This window comes from Electrona antarctica (assembly GCF_951216825.1).
Source record: "Electrona antarctica genome assembly, chromosome: 23".
In the NCBI taxonomy this organism is placed as follows: domain Eukaryota; kingdom Metazoa; phylum Chordata; class Actinopteri; order Myctophiformes; family Myctophidae; genus Electrona; species Electrona antarctica.
Window position 1 is genome coordinate 21818018 of NC_136804.1, and position 12410 is coordinate 21830427.

Consider the following 12410-nt stretch of genomic DNA (forward strand, 5'->3'; position numbering starts at 1 on the left):
AAAAATTTTGGCATTCAAAAATGTCGTCTAGAGCTGAAAATAGCTGCTATTATGGGTGGCAGTCCAAGGGTTAAGTTAACGCAGTCACCTCTGCAAAACATTAAAGAACGTGCAGACCAGTCGAGTGCTCCGGTTTATTTTATTTGGGTAGTCTCCAGAGGTGTAAAATAAAGTACATTCACTTAGGTGCTGTACATTCAGTTAGTACAATGTCTACTCATCTCGGATCCAAATATTGTACTTTTACTACACTACAATTATTTGGAAGCTTTAGTTACTAGTTACTATGTAGATTTTGATTATTATTATTATTACAAAACATACATAAACCACTTCAGCCCTATATACATTTCGGCCATTTGAAAATAGCAGATCTACAAGCTCACAATGCGTCGCATCGCATTGTGAGCTTGTGTCAGACAGACAGACAGACAGACAGACAGACAGACAGACAGACAGACAGACAAAAACATAACCTCCTTGATGGTGAGGAACTACGGTGTGGCACTCGGTGCCACACTATGCGCTTGTAGATCTGCTATTTTTCAAACAGCTAAAGTTTAAAATAATGGTTCAAGTGGTTAAAAGTGGTTTGGTCGGTATGTGCGTGCCTTTTGTCTTTCGTTCATCAGAGAGCTACAAAACTATACATTACCTACCTTTTCCATCTCTGGAGAAGATGGACTACAAAATCCTCAGAGAACTACAGAACTAGGAGAAGATGGCCTACAAAATCCTCAGAGAACTACAGATCTAGGAGAAGATGGCCTACAAAATCCTCAGAGAACTATAGAACGACTATACTATACCTTTCCATCCCTGGAGAAGATGGACTACAAAATCCTCAGAGAACTACAGAACTAGGAGAAGATGGCCTACAAAATCCTCAGAGAACTACAGATCTAGGAGAAGATGGCCTACATCCTCAGAGAACTATAGAACGACTATACTATACCTTTCCATCCCTGGAGAAGATGGCCAGCTGGTAGGAGAAGCCCAGCATGGTCTCCTTGTAGCCCAGCAGCTCCGTCTTCAACAGCCGCTCTGACAGTAGGACGTGGTAGCGTGTTGTGTTCGCGTCCTGCCATCGCCACACACATGGGGGTTCAAGATCATTTTGCAACATTTCAAATAACCTCCACATTTCTTTTACTATTGGATGAGGTTAAACCATTATTGTCGTCGTCTTACGTTTTTTTCTTGCCTTCTTTGTTTGTACTGTAGTGTTATAATTTATATTTTTCCTGCGTTTTGAATATTATTCGTGCTGAAACTTTGTAAAAACAACCATACACATTACACACATTATACTTATGGTATATCCCGTGATCCAAAAGAGAAATTTGATGTCTCCCCGGGACCCAAACTAGAGAAAATAGCAGATCTACAAGCTCACAAGCTCAGTTGTGAGCTTGTACTGTAGATGAGCTATTTTCACTTAAACATTTGTTCACCGATTTATGGAATTTCTTAAATTACTGGGGGGGGGGGAATCATTTAATTTGTTTTTAATTCCTGTAAAATGTAGCTTTTTTATGGAATGTTTTTTGAAAATGTTTTGAAATAAAATGAATGAAAATGTGACTGTATTGTGTCTATAGTTTCATGGTTACTGTAGTGTGCTGCGTGCCCTTTCTTCTTTTTGTTTTGTTTTTTGTATTGTGCCTTTAATCTATACCTTTCTCGTTTGTCCAACTTTATTTGAATGCATTCATGTTACACCATCATGTGAATAATAAACAATTCAATACAGTAAAAAAAATAAAGGGACCCATAAAAAAATCGGTTTGTGTTTGGGAAACAGTACGTGCATGGTATACAGTACCATGGCTGTTGCGGATGTCTTTTTGAGATAGTCGTTGACAGCGGCGTCGGTCGGAGCAAAGACGGTGTACTCATCTGCCTGCTCCACCTCGTCAGTCAGGTTATGTTGCTGAAAGAGAACACACATCACCAGTCAACACATGGCCAATGTCCAGGTTATGTTGCTGAAAGAGAACACACATCACCAGTCAACACATGGCCAATGTTCAGGTTATGTTGCTGAAAGAGAACACACATCACCAGTCAACACATGGCCAATGTTCAGCATGGAAAGGTGTGCTCAAAGACAGCACTTCAACTGGGCTTCACGCTGGGACCCAAATTTTGTGTTCGCCATAAAGGACAAGATAAATCAAATACCACAGCATTTCTATTAATATTGCTTGTCCTACTTTTCAGTCCTACTTTTGGGTTGTGAGCTGCTACCCAGCTTAAAAACAAAAATAACGGCATTGCAAACAATACAAGGCACTTTACACTATAGTACATTTTAGGTTCACTGTTTTGCATTCAATAACAGCACAAAGTATTTTGATTTCAATAAAAGTAAAATGGTAAAATGTCAGTCTCGCTAACTATTTTGCTTTCAAAAACAGTAAAATGTCAAGTCTCACTAATTAACTATTTTGATTTAAATAACGACAATAACAACCCGTGGCTATGTTTAGACTGAGGTAGGATCTTAACAGGGAGAACTCTTAGCTGGGTCCCAACTCGTTTGATTTTTGGCATGGTGGTAGGTATGGTTATAAGGTTTTCAAAAACAGGGTTAGGGTTAGTTGGGCGACCCCTAGTGGTCTGTTTGCAATGAATCTAATATTAAATGGGTCAGTATATGGTTACAAATAAAAAATAATTGATAAAAATAGATTTTCCAATGGATTCCATTAGTATTGGGTATGCTAAATGACATACAAAAAATTGGGGAAAAATAACTTCTGGTAAGGCATCGTTTTCAAGATGGCGTCCACGGTGGCTGCAGTGAGCTTAAAATGCCTATAAACTGGGATTTAATACATTAACATTTAAATTTACATTTAAATTACATTTGCAATTAATCCAATGCTGACCTATTTAACATAGGATTCATTGCAAACAGACCACTAGGGGGTGAGCCCAACTCATTTGCGATGGTTTTTGAAAACCTTATAACCATACCTAACACCATGCCAAAAATCTAAAACTGTGCACAATCTTGTTGATTTCGGATGAATTGGGACCCAGCTATCTATGTTTCTACATGCAATGAGGAAGCATGTGAACAGTGTTTCTACAATACATACAATGAGGTATAGGATGTGAACTTTGTTTCTACATACAATGAGGTAGGATCTGAACTTTGTTTCTACATACAATGAGGTAGGATCTGAACTTTGTTTCTACATACAATGAGGTAAGATCTGAACAGGGAGAACTCTGGCCGCAGGGTGAGCAGCTCCAGCAGGCCTTCACTCATCTTCCTCTCGGGAACCAAAACCTGCAGGTATGAACGGGGGAGAGTATAGAAGACAAAGAAATAATCGACAAAAACTACTGTATAATGGCCTGGGCCGTGGCTCAGCGGTCCAGGCACCTTGGCCAGCTTTACAGCCTGTCGCGGCCCTCGCAGGTTTGAGTCCCGATCCCAACGAACTGCTGTGTGTCCTCCCCCCTTTCCTGTTTACTTACTGTCACTTGTCAAATAAAGGCAAAAAAGCCCCCAAAAATATCTTTAAAAAACTAACTGTATACTAGCTGTACGGAGAACTGTATATTAATGGTCCAAGAAGGCACCTACCTTATCGATGATATGGATCAATCCATTGGTTGCAGCAACATTTCCCGTGACGATGGTCGCTCCCCCAATCACTGTGGACTGACCAGATGATGAGAGTTATATGCAACTAACTACAGTGCTGTGAATGTCTGCTGTTTACATGGCAGGTCAGAAACGTACACAGACTGTTACAAAGTCACCCGGGAAGGAGAAAACACCACTGCTTGGGCTCAGTGTTGATTTCGTCGACTACCTTTTTTTCACTGAGGAAGACTAAATAAAAACGGAATAAAAACTAAGCTACGTTGACTAAAACTAAGACAAAATATACTAATAAAAGTCTATAATATTAACTAGACTAAAATGCTAGGGAGAGGGACTAGTGGAGAAGAGATCCAGTAGAACTAAAACACTTAGTTTAACTTAGAAATGAATGGGTTAAGGTCTAAATTAAAAGAAGGCAAAAAGGTAAACGTGAGCTACTTCTGCACCTTGAATGTCCCTGGGACCTCACCTGTGTGGACTCACCTCGGCAGAGGTTGAAACAACGAGTGTTGTCTTGAGCAGGGACGGCACAGAGGAAATGTTGCGCAGAGCAGACAGCGGGTAGTTTCCCATGATCATGTGATTTCTGTCAGGAGAGTCAGAATACAGTATCATGAGAGTCGTTAGAAATAGGCCAGACTCGTTGTTGCTGCCCGGAACCAAATTATTCTGAATATACTGTAGTCTGTTCTTGTTCATTGAGAGTTGCCCTTGGTCCATTTGGTTCCATTTGTTCTTAAGAGTTTAAACTAATGAAATATTGTTGGCAGAGCTGACAATATCAACCACATTAGGTTCTTACCGGACGATGCTGGGAAGGTTGCCCTTGGCCATCCAGAAGTCACGGTCATCCCTGGATATCTTTGCTATTGCTTCAGAGGACGGCACCAGGAGGGTGATGTTCTGTTCCGACAGAGACTGGGACAGTCCGGTGCTCTGGAGGACGACACACAGACAACCTTCTATTAGAGACAGAGACATCTCTTCTATTAGGCGGCGGCGGCCAGTAGTTTCCAAACCTTGCCGGATCCACTTGATCCATAAATCTTGAAAGCGTTCGCAGCCCACCATTACCACTTAAAAGGACAACTCCAGACTAAATAACATATATAGGCTCATTTTCCTACTTATATTGATCCCAAATGACTTGTCATGGGGTTTATTTTGCAGAATTGGTTCCCGGCTGTAGAGCACCGAGTCGGTAACAATGGAAGTTGGAGATCCATTCCCCACCCGGCTATGCAATACCCGTTGTACCCGTGGCAGAGTACCTGTTCCACCCATCTGTCTGTGTCCCTTTATTCCAATATATGGAGTTCTGTGTCAGGCATGCCCAAAAAATTTGCCACCAGTCTCGTAAACCCAGTTCACCCCAAAATGTTTTGGGGTGAACTGCCAATCAAAGTGACTGTACTGGCCAATCATAGCACGTCTGTTCAGATTGATGAAAAAACATAGTGTAAGAAGCGATATGCTTATGGACTACGCTCTATGCTATGAGGCCTGCTGGGGTCTGCTGGGGAAACTGGACGACAGAGGCAATTCTGCAAAAAAAAACCCATGGCAAGTCAAATTGCATTTATCTCTGATTATTTTCCCAGATTGCATTTTTTGGGCAAAACAAGCTTTATTCAACGGCCCATAACCAAAGAACCAACGATCGCGGCCACAAAAATGTATTTTCCGGGTGAAAGAACACACATCGTTTTCCTTCGTCTGCTTCACGTCTCCCGTTCGCTCCACCGACTTCAAATTTGACACACGCGTTCCACACCACCACAGGGAGCGCAGTGCCCGGTGTCGAGTCCGTCAGACCCACGGCAGATCACCCCTAGATCTCCATATATGGAGCTGGCCTGCTCTGACATCACACTGATGTTCTGACATCACCCCTGGATCTCCATATATATGGAGCTGGCCTGTTCTGACATCACACTGATGTTCTGACATCACCCCTGGATCTCCATATATATGGAGCTGGCCTGTTCTGACATCATTCCATATATGGAGCTGGCCTGTTCTGACATCATTCCATATATGGAGCTGGCCTGTTCTGACATCACACTGATGTTCTGACATCATTCCATATATGGAGCTGGCCTGTCCTGATATCATTCCATATATGGAGCTGGCCTGTTCTGATATCATTCCATATATGGAGCTGGCCTGTTCTGACATCATTCCATATATGGAGCTGGCCTGTTCCGACATCATTCCATATATGGAGCTGGCCTGTTCTGACATCATTCCATATATGGAGCTGGCCTGTTCTGACATCATTCCATATATGGAGCTGGCCTGTTCTGACATCACACTGATGTTCTGACATCATTCCATATATGGAGCTGGCCTGTTCTGACATCCCAATGTTGTTCTGACCTGTCTGACATCACCCCTATATCTATAACTGGGTGGGGCATGTATTTCCAACTTGCATCGTTCCATGTAGGCCAGTGCCCAACGAGCAACGCTCTAGTTATTAAAATAATAACAACAACAACAATAATAATAATAAAACAGAAACTCCACCCTTTGTAGAAACTCATGATATACTCACAGTGACCCATTTGATGAACTCTGTGGCTTGAGGGAGCACTACCAGCTCCTGCAACAACAGTGAGTGGTTTGTTAGTTTTTTTTCCTTTTGACCATGTCTAACCATTGTTAACCATTTCTAACTCTGGAGTCACTATTTTGGGCATGTCATTATAGGTGAAAAACAACTAAACACGTGGTGAATATGTATATTTGCTATTCTTGTGCGACACTGTCGCGTGTAAAGTGCTTATAAATCCATTAAGACCTAGAACGCATCTGTGTCACCTTAGCTTTTAACCACTTTAACCATCATTGTAAACTTTAGCTGTTGAAAAAATAGCAGATCTACAAGCTCCTATAGCTGCTATTTTGGAAAAAAATCTTGGAAATGTCGCGTCTTAATGGGTCAAGACAAATATTACCAACCTGTTCCACAGTGCCATAGCACATCTCACCATCCCCGGCGTACCCTTCCTCACACACACACTTCCACTGGCCGGAGAGCATTCTGCAGCTGGCCTGCAGAAACCGGGCACAATTTGGGATTTGGTGATCTGATCAGTGGTGGAAAGTAACTAAGTAAATTTACTTAAGTACTGTTGTACAATTGTGAGGTATTTGTACGTCCAATTCATAATACTTTTACTTCTACTCAGTTACTAGTTAAATTAGCCGATCTACACGCTCACAATGTGTTGCAATGTGATGTATTGTGAGCTTGTAGATCTGCTATTTTCAAATCATTTTTATAAATACATTTGAAAACTTGAAATGGGACATTCTGTATAATGAGTACTTTTACTTTTGGTACTTTATGTACATTTTGATGCCAATATTTTATAATTCTAGTACATTTTGAATTCTGGACTTTTGCTTGTAACAGAGTATTTCTATATTGCAGTAATGATACTTTTACTTAAGTAAAGAATTTGAGTACTTTTTCCACAACTGGGATTTGGTGATCTGATAATTATGTCCAAATTGAAAATTATGTCAGTGTTAGAACAACTCAAAAAGGTTGTACTACAGCCTAGGGTCGACTCAACTACCAAGCAGAGTGAATAGTCTTGCTCCATGATGCAGGTTCATTAAAATATATAGGCTTATACTGCTACCCAAGCTACCCACCAGGTAATGGAGGGTAGTGATTGGTCATTGGGACACCCATAGATATTAAAAAAATAATAGGCCTCATTGGCCGTTGCAGTTCATTGGAGCGACATGTGTCCAATGAAGGCAGGAAGTCGCTGCGTCGCTGCCAAGCCCCCAGAAAGGCTTGCCAATGCTGAAGCTGCGAGACGTAGTGGTGAAAGCTGGAACTGCAGGCGGGCCCCTGAATTAGAGCGTTCTTACGGGTGCTTACGCACGTGGAAGCTTGACAAGCTTCCGCTCATGCTTCGCAAGGAATCTCCGGATAATTGTGCCTTCAATTTTGATACGCGCCCAAGAGCCGGAAGAGGCGTCTACCTTTTTATGTCTATGCTGCTACCCACCAGGTAATGGTGGGAAGCGGTTGGGAGTCGGGGACATGACATACTGCTAGTACCCACCAGGTAATGGTGGGAAGCGGTTGGGAGTTGGGGACATGACATACTGCTAGTACCCACCAGGTAATGGTGGGAAGCGGTTGGGAGTCGGGGACATGACATACTGCTAGTACCCACCAGCTAATGGTGGGAAGCGGTTGGGAGTCGGGGACATGACATACTGCTAGTACCCACCAGGTAATGGTGGGAAGCGGTTGGGAGTCGGGGACATGACATACTGCTAGTACCCACCAGCTAATGGTGGGAAGCGGTTGGGAGTCGGGGACATGACATACTGCTAGTACCCACCAGGTAATGGCAGCCTCCACTCGGAGTCACACAGCGATTGAGGGCTTCACAGTCCCTTCCGTTGCCTCGGTAGCCGGCCTTACACATGCAGTCACTCTGTTGGTTTAAAAAAACAAACAAACAAAAAAAACACAATGACTCCTTTTAAAGCAGAAATAACGTGCATTTTAAAACTGTTTTTAATATTTAATATCATATTGTATATGTCCCTCAAACTTATTTCTAATGGTTTGAGCCTCAATCACCACTCTGATATAACCACTGACCTTGTCAATTCTTTCTGGACTTTGAAAGCAGTTTTAGCTGCAATACTACAATGTCCTGAGGTGGTGGGGGTGCTGATATGCAGATTATTTAATATTTGAGTCATTATAATACTGATGGTAGATAAAACTAGGCTTGTTTCCATTCAGGTATCTCGAGTAATATCACTTAAATATAAGTTTGAGCATCGGCTTCACGGTTTTCAGCAACACTACTACTGCATGCTGTCGGCTGAAATGGCTTAATTCCACCTTTCTTTTCATCTTAATGGGGTACACAATACACATGACTCTTCCTACTTCCGGGCCCCTTCCCTACTTCCTTCACAGGTGTTACCGATGATACTAATGAAGGCTCTGTTCCATTCTGGTCAAACAGAGTCAGGTAACACTTGTGTAAGAAGTAGGGAAGCGGCCTGGAAGTAGGAAAAGTTATTTCCAAAATCACTGCTGTGCATACTACCCAAATAATCGTATTTTCTCAGAGCACTGGCGGGTCCTACATACTGTAAATGCAGGTGGCATTTGGGGTGGCAGCCGCCTCGTTACATTACCTGGCCAGGTCCTACATAGATGCAGGTGGCATTGGGGTGGCAGCCGCCTCGTTACATTACCTGGCCAGGTCCTACATAGTCAGATGCAGGTGGCATTGGGGTGGCAGCCGCCTCGTTACATTACCTGGCCAGGTCCTACATACTGTACATGCAGGTGGCATTGGGGTGGCAGCCGCCTCGTTACATTACCTGGCCAGGTCCTACATAGATCCAGGTGGCATTGGGGTGGCAGCCTCCTCGTTACATTACCTGGCCAGGTCCTACATAGATCCAGGTGGCATTGGGGTGGCAGCCGCCTCGTTACATTACCTGGCCAGGTCCTACATAGATCCAGGTGGCATTGGGGTGGCAGCCTCCTCGTTACATTACCTGGCCAGGTCCTACATAGATGCAGGTGGCATTGAGGTGGCAGCCTCCTCGTTACATTACCTGGCCAGGTCCTACATAGATGCAGGTGGCATTGGGGTGGCAGCCTCCTCGTTACATTACCTGGCCAGGTCCTACATAGATGCAGGTGGCATTGGGGTGGCAGCCTCCTCGTTACATTACCTGGCCAGGTCCTACATAGATGCAGGTGGCATTGGGGTGGCAGCCTCCTCGTTACATTACCTGGCCAGGTCCTACATAGTCAGATGCAGGTGGCATTGGGGTGGCAGCCGCCTCGTTACATTACCTGGCCAGGTCCTACATAGATGCAGGTGGCATTGGGGTGGCAGCCGCCTCGTTCTGCACTGGCACAGTTGTTGCTGGGCTGACACTCGTCGCCGTCCTCCTTCCACCCGGCCAGACACTGGCATGAGTATGTCCCTGGTCCCGTCTTTATACATTTAGCCTGCAGGGGCCAGCACAGAACATAGTTACCAATAACCTACTGAAATGGGGCTTCACCGCCCCTTGTTGACATGTATGCCAGTCAGTGACGGAAGAAGTACTCGCATTCAAACTGTAGGTTTTGAATATTATAATGGGATGTAAATATATATTAATTTGTTTATTGTCGCGCATTTACGTGCAAGCAGTTCACTCACGGCCACTTCAGTTATTTTTTGCCAAGCGACGTCTGCATGATAGTCTATACGATATATATCGTCATATCGCACAGCCCTACTATGAATATTGCAAAACCGGTCTGGTCAATTATATATATAAAAAAATCACACCTGTGTGAAGTGAGGGGCGCTCTCACTGTGATGTATCGTCGTACATCATCATGACGTAACGTCGATTTGTTCGTCTACATATGCCGTAAATTCTCCATTCATTGTCATGGGCATTTAATGTTTGTATTAGGACAAAAATCTACACTATAGCTGAATATAGGAGGGGTGTGATAGCCTAAATATCGCTGGTCAAGGTAGTTAACAAAGTTATGTATTTACTCCCTTAGTAGAGTGTTTAATATCGTAATTCCAAAGTGCATCCCAGGCTAATTCAACGGGTGCTCGAACAAAAAGAACACACACCGTTTTGAAAGCTCTCCAAAAACTTTTTGTTTTTGGGGAGCTTTTAAAATGGTGTTCAGACTTCTTCTTTCTTTTGCAGTAATATCGTAATTCCCACATCCAATTTTCAATGCATTTCTATGTGGGGCCGCCTAGAGATTCCCGCAGTGAGACGCTATTATGACTCGTCATTTTCCGAGGTGGATGGGTGGTGATTCGGGAGTTGGGACCTCCTTCTTCTAACAGCACTCAAGCTAGACAGTATACAGAGTATAGTTGCATTGGCAAATGTTTTCAAAATTATTACACAATTAAATTGGGAGAAGGTAGTGCCATTTTTGTTACCCTGCCTTTAATTAACAGTAAGTGACTTACGTACATTTACACTGCATGTTCTTAGTGGTGTATCACACGGGTCCGCTTCCACGCACGTGATGCCATCACCCTGGTAGCCATCTTTACAGACACACCTACGTACACACACACACACACACACACACACACACACACAGCTATTACTGCAGAGTGAAAACAAACAAGTTATTACACACACTTTTCACGTCGACGCAATCACTGTTGATTTCGCTGACTGAAACTATGACGAGAAATGTTCATCAACTACCTTTTTTCGCTGACAAAAACTAAATAAAAACAAAGCTATGATGACTAAAACTAAGACTAAGACAAGTAAAAACTAGACTAAAATGTTATAGGGAGCGACTAGTGGAGAAGAGATCCAGTAGAATTAAAAGACAAAGTCATTTTATGTTTGGTTGTGCTCTGAAAATAGCCGATCTAGAATTGATTTATCGCCTATAAAATCCGCTTAAAATGCATTTTTCCGCAGCTATATGTTCCACATCATCTCTGCATGCAGTTCACAGCAGTAGTGTCCCAACCGACTTGCCGTATTGTTGATAGGGCTTTCACTTGTGACTAAAACCAAAACAACAACTGAACACTAAAACACTAAAACACTAAAACAACAACTAAAATATGACTATAACTAAATGAAACTCTATTCAAAAGACTATGACTAAAACAAAATCATTTGCTGTCAAAATTAACCCTGGACAGCCAGCGATGCTACGTGGCTCGTGAAAAGCCCATTGAAGTGACTGCACAGTGCACACACTTGGTGGCGCCCTCGTTGAAGTCGCAGTCGGCGTGGGCGTGGCAGTACTGGACCTTGGCTCCACAGGCCTGGGTGCGGCGCTCGCAGTACGGCCCTGTGAAGCCCTTCAGGCAGGAGCCCGGCTTGCAGCGGCCGCTGGCCTCCGGACGGTTGTCGCACTGGCCGTGGATGCAGTCACAGGCTGTGGAGAGAGAAGCAAGCCCACATAAGTACTCACTTTTTTTGTTTTACTTAAATAATAATATACCGCAATGTGGAAATACAAGTAAAAGTTTGTAATTCAAAATGTGCTTGAGTAAAAGTTTCTGTACGAGTGTACTTTTTCACACTCCAGTTACGGTACCAGTCGATGGTACTGTAAGTAAAAACAAGAATGAATCTAAGTCATAACTGCCAGGTGCAACAAGCTGCTCATTTCCAAGCTGCTCATTTCCGACTTTCATTTGTTGGTTCACTCACTGTGTTTTGTTAATGTTGTCCTCTAGCTCCAGTTAGCTCATAACATTAGATTCTGTTGGCTTCTGTTGCCACTCGCTCTGTGTTGCGGCGTTCATGGGTTTTTATGCCGTTCATTGGCTTAGGAGGCAGCCAATAATGACTAGGTCGCTATAGTAAGGTCACTAGGGGGAAGCCAATCATGACTAGGTCGTCACTAAAGTCGCCACTAAAGACTTATTTACGGTCGTCAGTAGTGGTGGGTGAATATGTAGTCATATAGACTATATATAGTCAAAAAGACTATATACAAGCTGCCTTGTCATTGTGAAATAAGAATTGAGGACGTGTGCCAGACATACTCTTGTCACAGTTGGGTCCATAGCGGTTTGGACTGGCACAGTAGTGGCATTTGGAGCCTCTGAAATTGGCCTCACAGATGCAGGTTCCGTTCCCCTCGATTCCCTCCATACACTGACAAGACACGGACACAAAAGAAAAACATGTGAATGATATACTAAATCGATTCGCCTGAGTAACCACTTAAAGATAGGGTATTAAGTGATATTATTTTGTTAAAATA

At 43.2% G+C, this 12410-nt stretch overlaps 1 protein-coding gene across 4 annotated transcripts in view; it reads right to left on the reverse strand.

The window, feature by feature from the left end:
* The window catches only part of stab2 (stabilin 2), a 95135-nt gene that overhangs the window by 43647 nt on the left and 39078 nt on the right, over positions 1–12410 (reverse strand). For all 4 annotated transcript variants that reach the window (XM_079494586.1, XM_079494587.1, XM_079494585.1 and 1 more), the window contains 13 exons: positions 12190–12301; positions 11393–11573; positions 10637–10727; positions 9489–9647; positions 7999–8094; positions 6590–6682; positions 6183–6230; positions 4428–4561; positions 4109–4211; positions 3602–3679; positions 3212–3301; positions 1826–1933; positions 956–1081 (listed from right to left, as the gene is read on the reverse strand). In XM_079494586.1, the coding sequence (XP_079350712.1) occupies positions 956–1081; positions 1826–1933; positions 3212–3301; positions 3602–3679; positions 4109–4211; positions 4428–4561; positions 6183–6230; positions 6590–6682; positions 7999–8094; positions 9489–9647; positions 10637–10727; positions 11393–11573; positions 12190–12301 (1419 nt within the window). The remainder of the gene's footprint in view (positions 1–955; positions 1082–1825; positions 1934–3211; positions 3302–3601; positions 3680–4108; positions 4212–4427; positions 4562–6182; positions 6231–6589; positions 6683–7998; positions 8095–9488; positions 9648–10636; positions 10728–11392; positions 11574–12189; positions 12302–12410) is intronic.